The sequence below is a fragment of the Cavia porcellus genome, unplaced genomic scaffold, assembly GCF_034190915.1.
Source record: "Cavia porcellus strain 051 isolate PalLab524CR breed Dunkin Hartley unplaced genomic scaffold, mCavPor4.1 scaffold_32, whole genome shotgun sequence".
Classification (NCBI taxonomy): domain Eukaryota; kingdom Metazoa; phylum Chordata; class Mammalia; order Rodentia; family Caviidae; genus Cavia; species Cavia porcellus.
In genome coordinates, this window is record NW_026947515.1 from 35,750,716 (window position 1) to 35,770,547 (window position 19,832).

General features: G+C 40.4%; 1 protein-coding gene across 2 annotated transcripts; it reads left to right on the forward strand.

Moving 5' to 3' along the window:
• Positions 1-2,397: 2,397 nt before the first annotated feature.
• Positions 2,398-8,399, forward strand: LOC134474275 (endogenous retrovirus group K member 13-1 Env polyprotein-like). 2 transcript variants are annotated; one of them, XM_063241659.1, is made up of 2 exons: positions 2,398-2,995; positions 5,866-8,399. In XM_063241659.1, exon 2 carries the CDS (start codon positions 5,890-5,892, stop codon positions 7,972-7,974), a length of 2,085 nt encoding a protein of 694 aa, XP_063097729.1. In that variant the 5' UTR covers positions 2,398-2,995; positions 5,866-5,889; the 3' UTR covers positions 7,975-8,399. The 2 variants fall into 2 exon arrangements, with proteins under 2 accessions (XP_063097729.1, XP_063097728.1); XM_063241658.1 differs by having other exon boundaries at positions 5,887-8,399.
• Positions 8,400-19,832: the final 11,433 nt, after the last annotated feature.

Consider the following 19,832-nt stretch of genomic DNA (forward strand, 5'->3'; position numbering starts at 1 on the left):
GGATAAAACTTCGTATACTCTAGCTTCAAATATTTTCATATCAAGAAGCCCAGAATAAAGCCTTTCTAATTAATGAGTGAAAACTTTATAAGGCTTCAAGGCCACCTAATGGGGAATCATGATTACCACATATTTTTATATATTTGAATCATTATTTACATTAGGGAAACTATTCGGTATTCACACATGCGAGATTGATTTATTTCACTAATGAGTATGGTCTCAAGCTGCGCCCATTTATTGATAAATATCTCAATGTGATCCTTCTTTATAGCTGAATAATACTCCATTGTATAGAAATACCACAACTTTTTTATCCATTCCTCAGTTGATGGGCACTTGGGTTGTTTCCAAGATCTGGCAATTACAAATTGTGCTGCTATAAACATAGGTGCACATATATCACTGTGGTATGATGCTTTCAGTTCTTCTGGGAATATGCCTAGAAGTGGAATAGCTGGAATAAATGGGATTTCCAGTCCCAACTTTTTGAGAAATCTCCAGACAGATCTCCACAAAGGCTGTACCAGTCTACACTCCCACCAGCAGTGCAGGAGAGTTCCTTTTTCCCCACAGCCTCTCCAGCATTTGTTGTCGGTTTTCTTGATCCTGGCCATTCTTTCAGGAGTGAAATGGTATCTCAGTGTGGTTTTAATTTGCATTTCTCTAATGACCAATGATGATGAGCATTTTTTCATGTATTTATTTGCCATTTGCATTTCTTCATCTGAGAATTGCATATTCATCTCAGATGCCCATTTTTGGATTGGATCTTTGAATTTCGGAGGTCTGAGTTTCTTTAATTCTTTGTATGTTTTAGACAAGAGGCCCTTGTCTGAGAGAGAGTTCACTAAAATCTTTTCCCAGTTTGTGGGTTTTCTTTTCACTATGCTGGAGATTTCTTTTGACATGCAGAAACTTTTTAATAAGAAGTGGTCCCAGTTATTGATTCTGGGAAGTATTTCCCGTGCGGTTTGAGTCCTGTTCATGAATTCTTTACCTACTCCTATGTCTCCAAGGTTTCTACCTATTTTGTCTTCCAATAGATTTAGTGTTTCTGTTTTAATATTCAGATCTTTGACCCATTTACATTTTAATTTAGTACATGGTGATAGACATGGGTCTAGCTTTAGTTTTCGGCAAATGGAGAGCCAGTTTTTCCAGCACCATTTATTAAAGAGACTGTCGTTCTTCCAGTGAACCTGCTTGGCTCCTTTATCAAAAATAAGGTGGTTGAGTGTGTTCGTAGTTGTGGTTGTATCTTCTAATCTATTCCACTGATCTTCAGCTCTGTTTTGCTTCCAATACCATGTTGATTTTACTACTGTTGCTTTGTAGTATAACTGCAAGTCAGGGATTGTGATGCCTCCTGCTTTGTCTTTGCTGCTTAGAATTGCCTTTGCGATTCTAGGTCTCTTCTGGTTCCAGATGAAATTTAGGAGTGATTTCTCTAGATCTATAAGGTATGTTGATGGTATTTCTATTGGGATTGCATTGAATCTGTATAACAGTTTTGGGAGAATGGCCATTTTCACAATGTTTGTTCTTCCTATCCATGAGCAAGGGATGTCTTTCCATTTTCTGAGATCATCTTCAATTTCCTTTTTCAGTGTATTATAATTTTCACTGTATAAGTCTTTCACTTCTTTCGTAAGAGTAATTCCTAAATATTTCATTTTTTTGCTTGCTAATGTGAATAGTCCAGTTTCTCTTATTTCCCTCTCTGTAATTTTGTTGTTCGTGTATAGGAATGCTATTGATTTCTGAGTATTGATTTTGTATCCAGCCACATTACTGAATTTATTTATTGTATCTAAGAGTATTTCAATGGAGTTTAGGGGGTCTTCTATGTAGAGTATCATGTCATCTGCAAACAATGATAATTTAACTTCTTCTTTTCCTATCTTTACCCCTTTTATTTCTCTTTCTTGCCTAATTGCTCTGGCTAGTACTTCCAGTACTATATTAAATAGGAGTGGTGATAAAGGACATCCTTGTCTTGTACCCGATTTTAAAGTAAAGGCTTTCAATTTTTGGCCATTTAGTATGATGCTGGCTGTTGGTTTGTCATAAATGGCCTTTATTATATTGAGGTAAAGACCATTTATTCCAATTTTCTGTAAAGTTCTTATCATGAATAAGTGTTGGACCTTATCGAAGGCTTTTTCTGCATCTATAGAGATGATCATGTGATTCTTATTTTTGGCTTTATTGATATGGTGGATTACATTTATTGATTTGCGTATGTTGAACCATCCTTGCATTCCTGGGATGAATCCCACTTGGTCATGGTGTATAATCTTCTTGATGATTTGCTGGATCCTATTTGCCAATATTTTATTGAGGATTTTTGCATCTGTGTTCATTAGGGAGATTGTGGGGGATGAGGTGTCACTTTGTAGGCCCAACCCCCTCTAACCTGCAATTTACAATAGCCGCCCTGGTATGCGAGAAGGAGGTAGAACGGGAATGCCTGTTCTCAGTGAGCCCTCACCCTCTGGAATCCATACTGTGAGCTGGCTTTGTTTTGCAGAAGTCTTGAGGAAGTGGCTGGCCACCCTTTGTGACACTAACAGCAGACAAATTAACAACATTCTTGAGCTAATGAATTTCTTCCTGGGCTAGAGAAGTTGTGAGAACTGGTTGTGATTATTTACTTCACTTAGATAGTTTTAGAATAAACATTGTAGTCTGTCACGTTGTAGCTTGCCACAAAGAATGCCTTTTCACTACTTAATTATCTGGGCTCTGTGAATTGATCGGGTTTACTATATATGAATCCTAAAATAAAGATTGTGCGTACAGTGCAGTGCAGTGCAGTGTAACGCGGTGCAGACAGCAAAGGTGTCTCTCCTGTCTTTCTTTTCCAAGCGCTGTACCCCCCGTGTCCCGACAAGGCGTGCGTGTGTGTTTACCTTGCCCGGAGTTCAGAGTGCCCTAGACACTCACGACAAGTGGCGCCCGAATTCAGGGACTCCGAAGGTCGCTTAGGAAGGTAAGTATAATTTTATTACGGGGAAATGGGACAATCTGCTTCCTCTCCTTTCTTAAAAATTCTTAAACATTTATTATCTATATATGGCATATCGCTCAGGTCAGCTGACTTGGATATGTGTATTGATACAATTAAAGAATATAATCCTTGGTTTCCAGATGAAGGAACTTTGGATGTAGAAGTATGGAGGAAGGCAAGGGTTAGTATAGAAAGGGCTATGCAACAGGAGGAGAAGATTCCTTTACGTTTTTGGGCTATTTGGTCGGTTGTGTACTCTTTATTAAAAGCTATGGAAGATGAACATATTGTAGAAAATCTTCAACTAGAAATTAAGCCAGTTATTCAGGAATTGCCCCTCACAGAGGAGGAGCAGAATGTAGTTCAAAATGACGCTATCGCTTTAAGTAGTGAAAAGGCGTCCAAACTAAAAGTAAAATCCACTACAGCCGACTCAGCTTTAGCTGCCGCAGCAATATCAAATTATGACAATCGCCCAATTTTACAGGCTATACAGCATTTAACACAAGAGGTGAAACAACTCTCCGTTAAGCAGAACCCGCCTGTAGTTCCCTCTGCACCTCCTCCATCTAACCCTAATTGGAGTAAAGCCAAGCTAGCTTTGGCTGATTTACCAAAATTAGGGGATTCTGATGAGGAAAAGCCTGCCTTTGCTTTCCCTGTAATCAGACCTCAGCCAATAGATGGAGAGGCAGTTCCCCCTAGATGGGAAGCATTTAATATGGATGATTTAGCAAAATTAAAAAAGGCTGTAACCCTTTATGGCCCTCAGGCTCATTACACTAGAGAATTAATAACATCGGTAGCAGATCACTATGGTAATCTTGCTCCTTATGATTGGAAAGCCTTGGCCAAAATTCTTTTAAAAGAGCCAGAATATTTACAGTGGCACATGTGGTTTATGGAAGGTTGTGCGAAAAAGGCAAGACAAAAATGCTGATATAGTGATAGAAATGTTTTAAAAGATATTTTAAAAACTTTACCTCAATATTTTTCTCCGTTTGGACTTGTAATAGCACAGGATAAAATTCAAAAGGAAGAAGTTAGTCATTATTTGGGATATATTCTTACTAGACAAAAGGTGATTCCACAAAAAATGTCTATTAGGAGAGATAAGTTATCCACTTTAAATGATTTTCAAAAATTATTAGGGGATATTAATTGGCTTCGTCCCACACTAGGTATTCCTACCCATGCATTACAACATTTGTTTGCTACTCTACAGGGCTCTTCAGATCCATCCAGCCCTCGTTCTTTAACAGCAAAAGCAGAGCAAGAATTACAGTTTGTAGAACAACGAATTAAGGATGCATTTTTAATTAGGATTGATCCTAAATTGCCTCTAACTTTATATATTATTAATACTTTTCAATATCCCTCTGCAGTTTTAGGTCAAAATGCTATGCCAGTAGAATGGGTATTCACTAAAACTAAGCAATCTAAAAATGTTATGCCTTATATTGACATGGTTGCAGCTTTAATTATGAATGGTAGAGCTCGTTCTATAACTTTGATAGGAGAAGATATAAACAATATAGTTATCCCTTTAACTAAGGAACAATGGGAATATTTGTTGTCAATTACTGAAACCTTACAAATTGCTTTAGCAGATTTCATGGGAACTTTTTCATATCATTTTCCTAAAAGTAAATTATGGGATTTTTTTAGACGTCAACAATTTGTGGTTAATACCTTATTAGCTGTACAGCCAATTCCACAAGCTTTGACTATATTTACAGATGGATCTAAAAATAAAGCTGCATATTGGACTCAAAAATCTTACTGGGTACGTCAGACAAATTTTAACTCTGTACAACAAAATGAACTTTTTGCTATATTACAAGTGTTTTTAGATTTTCATAACCAACCTATTAATATTATAGCCGATTCGGCCTATTCTGTTGGAGTAGTGACAAATATCTATTCAGCTGTGTTATATTCTAATAAGCCTGCTTTATTGTCTTTATTTCAAAATTTACAAATACATGTTCAAAAAAGAAATCATTCTTATTTTATTACTCATTTACGTTCTCATTCTCAGTTACCCGGACCATTAGTATCAGGTAACAATGCAGTGGATTCCTTAGTTATGTTCACCACACCCGTTGAAGAACATCAATTTAATCATGCAAATGCAGGACATTTGCATCTTAAATATAAGATACCTTTTACAAAAGCTAAACAGATTGTAAAAGCCTGCCCTATTTGTAGACCATTACATTTAAGAATTATTCCCGCAGGTGTCAACCCTCGAGGAACTCAACCTAATGAATTATGGCAAATGGATATTACACATGTACCTTCTTTTGGTCGGCTTTCTTATGTACATGTAGTTATTGATACCTATTCTTCATTTCTATGGGCTACTGCTCAACAGGGAGAATCCACTAAAAATGTTATTGTACATTTATTGGAGACTTTTGCAGTTATGGGAATTCCTTCTAAAATCAAAACAGATAATGGACCTGCTTATACTAGCAGAACATTTAAACAATTTTGTGATCTCCATAATATTATTCATATTACAGGGATTGAATATAACCCCCAGGGTCAAGCTATTGTTGAAAGAGCACATGGCACTCTTAAGTTGCAAATTAAAAAATTAAAAAGGAGGAGTCAGGAGGATATTCAGATACCAATACTGTTTAAATTGCAAAACAGTCCAAAAACATTACTGCATCAAGCATTGTTTATTTTAAATTTTCTCAATTTACCACAAGGTGAAATATTAACAAGAGCTGAAAAACATTTTGAACAGCAACAACAGCCTTTTGTGATTAATGAACCTATTTGGACTAAAACAGCTCCAGAGGCTGAATGGGAGAGGGGCACATTGCTCTATAGGGGGAAAGGTTTTGGTTATATCTCCACAGAAAATGGAATTCAGCAGTGGGTCCCTGGACGATGGATCAGGACCCGCGTCTCCAGATCCTGTTCACCAGCCCCGGAGACAACTCCCCAAGGAACCGGAACCGTGCCTTCAGAAGCGAGCGCGAAACCAGCTAGAAGCTGAGGATGCTGAGTTTGTTCCTATCGCAGCCATGGCCAGATTACAGCTAAGAAAATCCCGCCGCTCACAGCGACCAAATTTAAATCCCCTCCCTACATGGGGACAATTAAAGAAATTGACCATAGAAGGGCAACGGCTTGTCCTTCAAGCAGGAAAGCCTTTAAACCCCGAAAACTTGTTTTTAGCTTTATGTGCCTTGCTCACCGTTGCATCGGGGACTGAGGTACCTCCGCATTCGTACTGGGCATATATTCCAAACCCCCCTTTATTAGAACCTGTAAAATGGGGAACTAGTGATATTTTACTTTATACCACACCTAGAGAAATTTTGTCAGCACCGTGGGCTGATTTAACCCCCCACAATCAAGATGATGGGACACTATTCAATTTTACTTATTATGGTAATCAAAGGCCTATTTGCATTGGGGAACCGCCTTGCATCCCTCTGGGATGGCAGTATTGGATTCAACATGGAATAAAAGCAGGCAACAAAAGGACAAGGCTTCAAGCCTTGGCTGCTCAAACCTTTAATGTTACCTGGAAAAATTTAACAGCACCTGATACAAATACATTTCCTGTATGCCCTGAATTCACTTATAAAAATATTTCTTATAATCCCATAATTTGGCAACTATGTATGGGAAAATTTGCTAAAAATATTGATGGGTATATTATTTGGGGACCATTTGGAAAATTCGTTAATGGATGTGCTGAATGGAATGAGACAAGATGTAATCTCTCTGTTGTGTATAGTCTTCCAGATCCAAAGAAAATAACTGACGGAGCTCCTATATTTCAACAAAAGACGGCTCTCTTGTGGTGGGGAGATGGTGGAATCGCTAACCCTGCTGTTGCAGCCGAAGAATACCCTCATCACCTTCAAAATCATATTTGGAAGATTCCAGCCGCTATGCAACCTGTAACCTTGTACAATGTTTCCTATTCAGGGACTAGTCGATCTGTATCTACTACTTATAATTTTACTAGGTTTAAAATGTATAATATTACTGTTTGTGCACCTCTGCCTTATGTCTTTTTAGTGGGAACTTTTAATTTTACACATTTTTCTTGTACTTGTTTAAATTGTCAATTGTTTACATGCTTAAATAGCACACTAAATTTCACTAAGCCTTATACAGTTATGCTGTTACAACAAAAAACTCATATTTGGTTGCCTGTAAATTTAACTCGACCTTGGTCTCAAGACCCGGTAATTTCTGTTACTACTGAATTTTTTAAACATCTGTTAAAACGTACAAAAAGATTTATTGGAATAGTGGTTGCTGTACTGTTAAGTCTGATAACTGTAGCCTCCCTAGCAGCAGTCTCAGGAATAGCTTTACAAACCTCTTTGCAAGAAAAACATGTTGTAGAATTATGGCATGAAAATTCTCATGAACTTTGGTTAACTCAGTGGCAAATAAACGCCAGACTACAACAACAAATAGACCTCCTTAAACAAACAGTTGAATGGATGGGTAGAAAAATATTGGCTCTTCAGCATCAAGTGTTTTTAAAACGTGATTGGAATTCAACTACTTTCTGTATAACCCAACGACCTTATAATCAAACAGAACATGAATGGGAAATGATTAGAATGTATTTAAATGGAAACACCTCTGCCCAGGAGGAAATAGAATCTTTGCATAATCAAATTGACAAGGATTTTGCAAAGCAAAATGATGATGAATCTCTAGCACAATTCGCGCAATTGCTTGCTCAATCTTTGAAAGGATTAGATTCCAAAGGAATCTGGCAGAGCATTACCCACACTTTTAGTGGCATGGGACTTAGTTTAATTATAGTTCTCATTGCCATAGTTCTTGTGTATTTTTACTGCATAAGACGAAATGCTATTAATAACCTGATCTTATGGAAATTGTTGTTAAAAAATAAAAAGGAAGGAAGTGTGGGGGATGAGGTGTCACTTTGTAGGCCCAACCCCCTCTAACCTGCAATTTACAATAGCCGCCCTGGTATGCGAGAAGGAGGTAGAACGGGAATGCCTGTTCTCAGTGAGCCCTCACCCTCTGGAATCCATACTGTGAGCTGGCTTTGTTTTGCAGAAGTCTTGAGGAAGTGGCTGGCCACCCTTTGTGACACTAACAGCAGACAAATTAACAACATTCTTGAGCTAATGAATTTCTTCCTGGGCTAGAGAAGTTGTGAGAACTGGTTGTGATTATTTACTTCACTTAGATAGTTTTAGAATAAACATTGTAGTCTGTCACGTTGTAGCTTGCCACAAAGAATGCCTTTTCACTACTTAATTATCTGGGCTCTGTGAATTGATCGGGTTTACTATATATGAATCCTAAAATAAAGATTGTGCGTACAGTGCAGTGCAGTGCAGTGTAACGCGGTGCAGACAGCAAAGGTGTCTCTCCTGTCTTTCTTTTCCAAGCGCTGTACCCCCCGTGTCCCGACAAGGCGTGCGTGTGTGTTTACCTTGCCCGGAGTTCAGAGTGCCCTAGACACTCACGACAGGAGATCGGTCTATAGTTCTCTTTTATAGTTGGGTCTTTCTCAGGTTTTGGTACTAGAGTAATATTTGCTTCCAGGAATGACTTAGGAAGGATTGCTTCCCTTTCAATTTCATTGAATAGTTTGAGGAGTGTCGGCATTAGGTCTTCTTTATATTTCTTGTAGAATTCTGCAGTGAATCCATCTGGGCCTGGGCTCTTCTTGGTGGGCAAGGACCCAATTACATTCTCAATTTCATTAGCAGAGATTGGGTTATTCAACAGTTTTATATCCCCTTGATCTAGCTTTGGTACTTCATATGCTTCTAAGAATCTGTCTATTTCTTCTGTGTTATCAAACTTTTGAGAGTAGAGGTTTTCGAAATAGGTGTTGATGATCCTCTGTATTTCTATTGGGTCTGTAGTGATTTCTCCTTTTTCATTTCTTATTGCATGAATTTGAGCTTTTTCTTTCCTTTTTTTAATAAGGTTGGCTAGGGGCTTATCGATTTTATTTATTCTTTCAAAGAACCAACTCTTTGATTCGTTGATTCTTTGGATTGTTTTCTTAGTCTCTATTGCATTGATTTCTGCTCTGATTTTTATAATTTCCTCTCTTCTTTTGGCTTTGGGCTTGACTTGCTCTTCTTTTTCTAGCTGTTTGAGGTGTAGCATCAAGTTATTTATTTGTATTCGTTCTGTTTTCCTGATGTGGGAACTCAGTGCAATAAATTTTCCTCTCAGAACGGCTTTCATTGCATCCCACAGATTCCAGTAAGTTGTATCTGCATTTTCATTTTCTTTTAGGTATTGTTTAATTTCTTCTTTAATTTCTTCTGTGACCCACTGATTACTCAAGAGTGTGTTATTTAGTTTCCATGTGTTTGCGGAATTTTTGCAGTATCCTTTGTCATTAATTTCTAATTTCAGAGCGCTATGATCCGATAATATGCAAGGGATGATTTCAACTCTTTTGCATTTGCTTAAATATGTTCTGTGAGCTAATATATGGTCTATTTTAGAAAATGATCCGTGTACTGCTGAGAAGAATGTGTATTCTGATGTTGTTGGGTGGAACATTCTGTATATGTCTATCAAACCCATTTGTTCACAGGTGTGATTCAGTTCTGTTATTTCTTTGCTCATTTTCTGTCTGGTTGATCTGTCCCTTGGTGTCAGTGGTGTATTAAGGTCTCCTGTTACAATTGTGTTACTGATAATTTGAGTTTTCATTTCTGTTAATAATTGTTTTATATAACTGGGTGCTCTGGAGTTTGGTGCATATATATTTAAGATAGTTATCTCTTCCTCTTGGAGTTTTCCCCTTACGAGTATGTAGTGACCTTCTTTGTCCTTTATGGTCATTGTTGGTTTAAAGTTCACGTTGTCTGCAAACAGAATGGCTACTCCTGCCTTTTTTTGGATTCCTGCTGCATGAAGAATTGTTTTCCATCCTTTGACTTTCAGTCTGTGAGTATCTTTCTGGGTTAGATGGGTTTCCTGTAAACAGCATATGGTTGGATTTTGTTTCTTGATCCATTCTGCTAGTCTGTTTCTTTTGATTGGTGCATTGAGACCATTTACATTAATGGTTATTACTGTTAAATGCTGGTTAATTGTAGGAATGTTATCTCTCTGCTGTTGCATCTTTATCTTTCGGTTCTGTTTAATTATTTGCTTTGCTTAGTGGTTTTTTCCTTTGTGTATCTAAACTGTCTTTCAATATTTTTTGCAGGGTTGGTTTGGTGTTCATGAAGTTCTTCAGCTGTTCTTTGTCATGGAAGTATCGTATTGCACCATCTATTTTGAATGATAGTTTTGCAGGATATATCAGTCTTGGTTGGAAATCATTTTGCTTTAGGATCTGGAATACTTCACTCCATGCTCTTCTTGACTTTATCGTTTGTGCTGAGAAGTCTGCTGTGATTCTGATAGGTTTTCCTTTATAAGTGATTTGTCTTTTCTCTCTGACAGCTTTTAATAATCTATTCTTGTGTTGGATTTCTGGGATGGTGATTATTATATGTCTGGGTGTAGTTTTATTTTGGTTATGACTGTTTGGAGTTCTATATGCTTCACTGATCCTGATGTCAGTTTCTGATCTCATGCTTGGGAAATTTTCAGCTATTACTTCTCTAAATATCCTCCTGACATCCTTCATGTTGTCTCCCTCTCTTTCATTAATCCCTATCATTCTTATGTTATTCTTCTTTGCATCGTCTTGCAGTTGTTGAATTGTTGTTTCCTGGTTCCTTGTTATTTTCAAAAGATCTTTCCTTTCCTGTTCACTAGCTGCAATCCTGTCTTCAAGGTCTGAAATTCTATCTTCACTTTCATTAAGGCGGTTTTTACAACTTTCAGTGGAGTTTTTTATTTCCTGTATATCTCTGTGCATCTGCATTATGTATTCTGTTTGTTTCTTATATTGCTCGTCTAGGGATTCTATCTTTTTGTTTAGTTCCTCCGATTTTTTATCTGTGTTTTCTTTAGATATATTTAGAATCTCTTTCATTTCTTTTATCATTTCTTCTTTTATCTGGGAGATTATTTCGAGTTTGAATTTCTTTAAAGCTTCCTGGAGTTGCTTGTCAATTTCAGTGGCTATTGTGTCCGATATATGAAGTGGATGGGATATATTTTCTTCTATATACATCGCTCCTAGGGTTTCTTGAGATGGGCTGGAGGTTTGAGGTTGTAATTTGGTCTTTCGTTTTGTCATTTTCCTATATTTCTGTGTTTCAAGTGTTATTTGAAAGCTTCCTCAGGATCTGTTGAAAATCCCCTTCTATGTTTGGAGCTACTGAGACTCTGGTGCCGCGCTACCCCAAGCCATTAGGCCTACAGAACCAGTGGCCCTCCTCTGCCTGCTCAGAACTCTGCAGTTCCAGACAAGCTGGGCCTCAGGGACACTGGGCGCCCACCTGCCCCTTGGACGCTCCACAGTTCTTCAATCGCAGCCGGGTTAGGGTACTCACCACAGGCCACAGTGCTTCAGGAACCTGTGGACCCTCCCTGGTTGTAGAGATATCCACAGTCCTCCAGACACATGGAGAGGCCGATGCAGGCACCCCAAATCTGCCCAGCTCCTCCTCTGTGGACCAATGGCCAGGTGCGGCAGCTAAACAGGCTAGGCTAGGCTGGTAGTGTGGGCCAGCCCACCTATGGGGAGCTCAGCAGGTCTCCAAATGAAGCCGGGAATGGGGAGGCTGATGTGGAAGCCTCAAACCCACCTCTCTCCTTCACTGCACCTGGAAGCCTGAGGGAACTCCAGCAGTCTGGGTGCAGATATCCAGAGTCCTCCAGACACGCAGAGAGGCCGGTGAGGGCACCCCAGATCTGCCCAGCTCCTCCTCTGCAGGCCTATGGCCAGGCGCGGCAGCTAAACAGGCTGGGCTAGGCTGGTAGTGTGGGCCAGCCCACCTATCGGGAGCTTAGCAGGTCTCCAAGTGAAGCCGGGAATGGGGAGGCTGATGTGGAAGCCTCAAACCCACCTCTCTCCTTCACTGCACCTGGAAGCCTGAGGGAACTCCAGCAGTCTGGGCGCAGATATCCAGAGTCCTCCAGACACGCAGAGAGGCCAGTGAGGGCACCCCAGATCTGCCCAGCTCCTCCTCTGCAGACCTATGGCCAGGCGCGGCAGCTAAACAGGCTGGGCTAGGCTGGTAGTGTGGGCCAGCCCACCTATGGGGAGCTCAGCAGGTCTCCAAATGAAGCCGGGAATGGGGAGGCTGATGTGGAAGCCTCAAACCCACCTCTCTCCTTCACTGCACCTGGAAGCCTGAGGGAACTCCAGCAGTCTGGGCGCTGATATCCAGAGTCCTCCAGACACGCCTGTTTTCTCTATTTTCTCCATCATACAATGCTCCCCTTTTTTTCTGTTCTTGCATTCCACCATCTCTTTTTTCTTGGGCAGTGCTTAGCATTTCTGTAACTATTCTAGTTATATCTTGCTTTACTTCATTAAATACTTCACTTTTTTTTTTTTTTTAAAGCCAGTCAAATTTAGCAGTGGGGGGGTGGTATAAATACTTCACTTTTGAACTCGTCTATGAGGCTCCGGAGATATCGCTTTATGTCTATTGGTGCCATGACTGATATTGCATGTTTTCTGTCCTCATTCGCCTTTGCATTTACCTTTCCTGGATCAGTGTTCTCAGGATTGGGGACTGAGAACCCTCTCTTGTTGCTCCCTCTTCCCATATTTTTTCTTCCTTCCATACAAGCGTATATGGGAGGCCCAGTTTCTTTCTTTGTCAGTTACAGTTTGTTTGAATCTGCCCACTCGGTTTTCCTGCCCACTGCAGTGTACTAGGGAGACACAGACCTGGGCAGCCTCTGCTGGGCCTGCCCCTCCAGGTCAACCTACTAAAGGCTTCACTGCTAGGGTACACTGCCAGGCGCTGGGACCTGGTTTGGGCTAGCTTATTGGTCTTAGTCCGCAGCGTCACCCAGGCCAAGCACCCCCCACCAATCCTGCTTGAGTGGGGAATATGCAACTAAAGTCCCTGCAGCGTCCTGTTCTGGCTAATCTGCTCGGTCCCAGAATGTCCTCTGTTGGAGCCTCCTAGTCTATGGAAGGGTCCCCATTCCTCTCACTCACCACAGGTCGATGCAGGGTTCCCTGCCAGTCCTACTCTCAACTCCATTTGCTGATTCCCACTCTCAGAGCTTTCATGTTCTCTCCCTGCCGTGTCGATTCAGAATCAGCAGCAGTAGCAGGAAATTCAAATCACGGTTTCCAGAGGCGTGGGTTCCAGCTTCAGTGCTGAGATTTTATCTGTTCCGGTTATAGCACTGGGATTGCATTTCCAGTTGGTTTCTCTCAGCTTAGTTCATTCCTGGGTTGGCAGGGTATATCTCCCCCTGCTTAGGATTCCTCACACCACACCATTCCTGGATTCTAAGCTGGCTATCTCAGAGAGCCTCCATAGCTGCTGATCTGTCCGCCATGGTCTCCCGGAAGTCCTTGTATTGTATCATGCAACAACATTAAACTTACCCATTAGTTGTTGGATCTTTTCTATAGACTCTCCCACAGACAGTCATACCTTCTGTGAATCTAATTTTAGGTTTTCTTTTCAATTTGGATCCCTTTTATTCTCTCCTCTGCTTTGTGGCCCTACAATGCTAAGTACAAATAGAGAAAGCAGACATTCTGAGTTGACCCTGATGATAGAGCTAAAGCCTTCAGTACTTCACCTTTAAGTATGAGGTTAGATATAGGTTGTTTTCATGTGTTCCTTTGTTTGTGGTGGTGCTGTTTAGACAGGGTCTTGCTATGTAATTCAGGTGCACCTTGAACTTACTGTGCAGACCAGGTTGGCCTGGAACTCAAGTGGGTCTTTCTACCTAAGCCTCCCATGTACTGAGATCACAGGCACATGGCTGACCGTGCCTTGATATCATAGGTGCCCCCTTTAAAGTAAAGAAAAGCATTTTAAAAATAATGTTTAAACTTTCTTATATTTATCTATATTTACCATTTCTAGTCTCTATTTCTTTGTACAGATTCAAGCTTCATCTGCTACTATTTGTCTTTGGGATGAGTTACTTCTTTTAACATTTTAATTTTAGTTCAGACCACCTAATAATATTTTCTAACTGGAAATGCTTTCAGTTTTCTACTTTATTTTTGCAAAATATGGCCACTGGGTATAGAATTCTAGACTAACAGGTCTTTTTCTTTTTTAGTGCCTGAAAATATTGCCACTATCTTCTGGATCACACATTGATTCTGTTGAAAAAACTTTATATTTGTCCTTTACATAAATGATATAATCTGTCATTTTTATATTTGTCCTTTACATATATCCTGTCTTTTTTTTCTCTAGCTTTTTTTAGATTTCTCTTTATTGCTGGTCTAAAGTAATCCGATAATGATGTATGTTGGTGTGATTTTCTTTATGTTTCTTGTACATTGGATTTTTAAAAATTTTTTGGATCTATGGAGGTACGGTTTTCACCAAGTCTGTAGCCTTTTTGTCTGTTTTTTCTGTACCTTCCTCCTTTTGGACCTAGAATCTCAGTTATTTGGGAGTCTAGTTATGTGTCTGTTAGACTTCTTGAAGTTTGTTGTTCATTTATTTTCTGCCTTTGTGTTTCTTTCATTTTGTAACATTTTTATTATTGTATTAAGTTCACCCATTCGAGTCTTCTGCCATATCTAATCTTCTGAAGACTCCATTGAGTGTACTTTTCATGTCTAGGAGTTTGATTTGAAACGCATAGATTATATTGCTATATATCTGGTATCTCTTCTTAACATGTTCTTCTGTATTGCTGTCATTTCTGGATCTGTTTGATCAGCTGACTTTCTCTCCACTATGAGTAGTATTTTTCTGATTGGTTGGATGCTTATTAACGTTTCATTTTCAGTGAACGATGTTATTCTGGATAAAGTCAAAGCCTCTCTGAGGAAGTAACAAACATCAGATTGGAAAATGAGAATTTTGAAGGGATCAGCAGCCTTTTTTCTACTAATATGTATAAGAAAACAGTGTTATCTCATTTTAATTTGCATTTCCCTGATTTCTAATGAGACTGTTTCCAATTTTAATGGTCACTTGTATTAAAAAGTCATATGACTTTTGCCAATTTTTCACTTTGGCTTTGCATCTTTTAATGTTGATTTATAATAGTTTTTATGCAGGAGGGCAAACAATCCTTGTCAGGCAGTGCGGATATTTCTCACAATTTGTCTTTTGTCTTTCCGATCTCTACTTACATCATACCTATACTGTAGGTCCCTCTCACTCTGTGAATCAATCTTTTTTTTCTGAAATTCTTCGCCACAAGAAATATATACTTTCTTTTCAGTTGTCTTCTAACTAAAAGACGCCCTGGACAAGCGCAGAGATGCATCTGCTTTATTATTGCCTAACCCCCCGAGCATCTAGAACAGCACTTATGCGTACTTATCAAACACATTTAAAGGAGGGAGAAATTAATGTTTCAATGTTCTTTGTTTTCAACAATCACCTCTTGTATTATGGTTTCTGACCTTACAATATATTTAGAAAGTCTTCTTCATACTTCAAGAATATTTGTTTTACTTTTTACATTTTAGCTCAGATCTGTTTGAATGTTTTTTTTATTTTCCAGTACTGAGGATCGAACTCACGACTGCCTCCTTGCAAGGCAGGTGCTTATGCCGCTGAGCTAAATCCCCAGCCCCTTTGAATTTCTTTTTGACAGACACTTGTATTGATGTAAGATTTTTACCCAGAGCCTAAACCAGGTAGTCTGTGAGTGGTTTAGCTCCAGTTCCTCGGGCATGTGCAGTTTCAATCTGGTTCTGTCCTCACCCTGTTTCCCAGGACAAACATCTCTACATCTGCCTAGTTCTGGAGTATGCAAGGCATGTCCTGTGGAATTAATTTTGACATGTGAATTATGATTCCAGTTTTATCAATTATTTTTCCCGTATTATATTCCTTGGCAACACCATCCCACATTGTGTCTTTATGAATTTGACTGCTCTAAGGACTTCAGCTGGGAATGTAGCTGGGGAGGGGGGTCAAAGCAATTGCTTAGTTTGTGTGAGGGTTCCCAGTACTGCAAGGGAAAAGAGAAGGCTGTGTGTACCATGTGAGTGGACTCATAAAGTATTTTTCTGACATATTCCACTTAGCATGAGTCAATATTTCTTCTCTCTCTCTCTCTCTCTCTCTCTCTCTCTCGCTCTCTCTCTCTCTCTCGCTCTGTGTTATAGAGTAGCAATTTGTAAAATGATAGCTCATTGAGAGTTTGATTGTCCTTCTTAGCAGTGATGATAAGCATCTTTCCATGTGCTAGTTGACTAATTTTATGTCTTCTTTGGAGAAATGTCTATCCAATTCCTTTGCCATTTTTTTTTTTATCGGTACCGGGGATTGAACTTATAACTGCCTGCTTGCAAGGCAGGTGCTTATGCCCCTGAGCTAAATCCCCAGCCCCTCCTTTGCCATTTTTAGTGGTAATAGTTTTATTGTTTCTGAACTAACAATAACCGTCAGCATTCTTATTTAATATTTTAAGAGACAGTCTCCCTGTGTGGCCCAGGCTGAACCCAAATTCCTAAACTTAAGCCACCGTCCCGTCTCATCCTCTCAAGTAACTGCAACTATAGCTACACGCCACTGCACTGAGCTTATTAGTGAATTTTCAACAAGTTGAATTTCAAATATTTATGCAAATTAAGAGAAACAATGAAAAGAGCGTAGCATTTAGGGAGGGAGTTGGAGAGTCTCTCTTTAGGGTCTCCTTCCCCTGTCAGGGATTCAGAGCAGAATCAGCTTTCTTATGTTTTCCCAGCTCAGAGGCTTGGAGCTCCCAGGGTTTCTGCACAGCTCCTGAGGCACAGAGTGGTTGGGTTCTGCTGGGCTTCTTTGTACGTGTGATGGCTTTACATATAATTTAACAATGAGTCTCTGAAGGGATGATGGGCATTATATAGTGGTAGAAATGAGAAGGTTTCCGAACTTTTGGTAATTTATAATTTTCATTGAAAATTCCAGGAAGAGGCCAGGTTCACTGACACTTGCCAGACTGTAAGGTTAGAGAATTTCTTCAGTTCAGCACATGCGGAAATGAATTCTTTCCACTCAGCTTTGGTAGTGCCTGGACAGAGAGCACGGGGGACTGTGCCCATAGCAGCTCCAAGGTGCCTTCGGGCAGAAGAATTGCCTCACTAGACCTCACAGGACCCAGAATCACCGGGGCTGCTTTGGAGTAACCCTGTGTTTTCTGGCTCCAGTTCTAGGCCCATCCACTCAGGCCAGGCCCTCAAAGCCTCCGTCTATGGCGAACACATGAGGCTGTCCCAGCTCTGAGGGGCCCCGTTTGATCAGGAAGCCGTAGTGGCCCAAATGTCCCTCCCCTGTGACTTTGCATCCATCTGATGGGCCCATGTTCCCAAAGGCTCTGGGATCCACCAGCTTGGCAGTGTCCTCTTTTCTGGCTGTCCCTCAAGCAAGCCTTCGGGTCATTCACATCAAAGAGTTTCACTGAAAAGTACAATGAAAATTCGGGGAATGGGTGAAGGTTTGACAGCTGAAGCTCTGTTTGCTAAGATATGAGAGCTCTCGTTCTCGGTCTCCAAACAGTTCCCAATTCTCTCCCTCTCTCACCTTCTGTTGACTTGTTCTTCTTTCTAGGTCCTTAGCCTTCACCAGCACTTAGCATTTCTGGTGCTATTAACTTCATTAAAACTATTATCAATAAGTAGAGACAAAATGTGTCTCATCATAAAGCACGCATTTTCTGAATTCTACAAGACATCCTTCCAACGTATATGATGCCAATTTCCTGCCCAGAATAGATACCTGATAGCACTCAAACATAATACGGAAATTCTATTCTATCACATAGAAATGGGATAGACTTGTCTTCTATATCAGTGTCAATCAGCTTTGGGTTATTTTATTTATCACTTTTTTGTCATTAGACCAAAATATCCAGCATTTGCAATTTAAAGGAAGAAAGTTTTACTTTGATTCATTGTTTTCAGAGATTCAGTCCCTGATGGGTTGGTTCTAAGGCAGAAACAGCTCGGGCAGAGGAAGCCTCCTCACCTCCCGGCAGTTAGGGAGCAGACAGAGAGAATGGAAGAGCCAGCAACAAAAATACAACCTCCTGGGTCACATCCTAGCGGCCTGCCTCTTCTGAGAAGGTCCAACCTCTGGACAGAAGACTTTGAGGAACATTTTAGACCTAAACCATAACAGCCATTGTGACAGAATACCAGAGACCGTCAACCTTTAAAAAGAGGGGCTTATTTTAGCTTGGTTTCAGAGGCTTCAGCCCCTGGGTGCTTGGCCTTGCTGTTTCGGGGTCTGTGGCGGGGCAGCGCTTCATGGTGGGAACACACGGTAGAGGAAGCTGCTCACCTCACGGCAGCTGGGGAACAGATAGAAAGAGGAGAAGGGGCCAGCGCCAACATCCTTTCTAAGGGCACGTTCCAGTGACCTAACTTCCTTCTAGGAGGCCTCCCTCCTACAGGTTCTGTTGCCTTCTACTAGCTCTTGGGCAGCGGACCAACCCTTCTACATACGGGCCTTTGGGGGACATTCAAGATCCAAAGCAGGGTAGCATCCCGCTCACTTTGTGGGAAAACCAGCTTTGCTTACATTCACACATTTAATGTTCCTCATCTCTAAGTGTTTTCTGGCCTCTGGATTTTCTTTTCAATGTACTATAACATAGCCTCAGTCCCTCTTTGATTACTGATTAGGACAAAATATTTTACATGTATTTATTTTTACATCCGCATGAGATTGATGATCTCACTTTTGATTGCAAGCTAACCTTGAATGCTAATCGGGTAGACCGCTACACCCACAAAAGTCTACCTCTCCAGCACTGAGACTCAAAGGGTCCTCACCAGCTAGAACAGCAGATGTGACCTGGTTCCTCTCCACATGTCCCCTGGCCTCTAGAGCAGATGCATAGGCTGCGTCCTGGTTCCCACAGGAAACCACGTGTGGTTGGTTAACAGAATGAAGCCAAAGTTGTGACTTTTCTTGACGGCTAAGGGGAGGCTTGCTTTGAAAGTTTGGTTTTGTTTTGCTCCATTCAAAGATAACTTGGGAGCCTGGCCATGTTTGCATTTGCCAGAAAGTAAAACGCTTGACTTTTGATATTTTAAGAAATGATATAGCTTTTTCAAGAAAGAGTTTCTACGACGGCCAGGAAGGAGGGGATAGTGGGAGGTTAGTATCCAGTGGATTTCAGTTTGGGAAGATAGGAATTCTGGAGATGGATGGTACAGATGGCTGCACCACACTATGAACGTACCAGTGCCATAGAACTATGCACTCTGCACTAAAAATGTTGAAGGATAAATTTCGGGTTACATACAGTTTACCAAGATAAGGAAGAAGGGGAGGCAGATAGATTTGCTAATTTGAATTTCTTTTCTGGGTGGGACCCTGTAGGGAAAGCTGAACCTGGGTAAGTAGTCACAGACTCTCAGAGTGTGAATCTTTCTTTAAATTACAATTTAAAAATAAACCATCATCCTCACACACCGTGCCCTCAGTTCACAGTCAAACCACAAACACAGTGACTGTGATTCTACCACTAACGAGGCTCCGTGGACCAGAATGGAGGCCAGAGAAAGAATGTGGCATAAAACAGTGCAGTGTTTGCACGCAGCTCTCACACTCCGTCCTTTAAATTATCTCTAAGTTGTTTAATTGCTAGTACAATGCGAATGCTACTAAATAGCTTATTATACTGCTTGCTTAGAGAATTACAACAAGGAAAAACCCTGTGTATATTCAGAACAGATGCAATTTTAAAAAACATTGCAATCCACAGTTGGTTGAATCCCTGGATATGGAAGGCTTAACTCTACTGTTGTACACTT

Coding starts and splice junctions, on each gene's coding strand:
- LOC134474275 (XM_063241659.1), top strand. CDS start 5,890: ATGGAATTCAGCAGTGGGTCCCTGGACGATGGATCAGGACCCGCGTCT.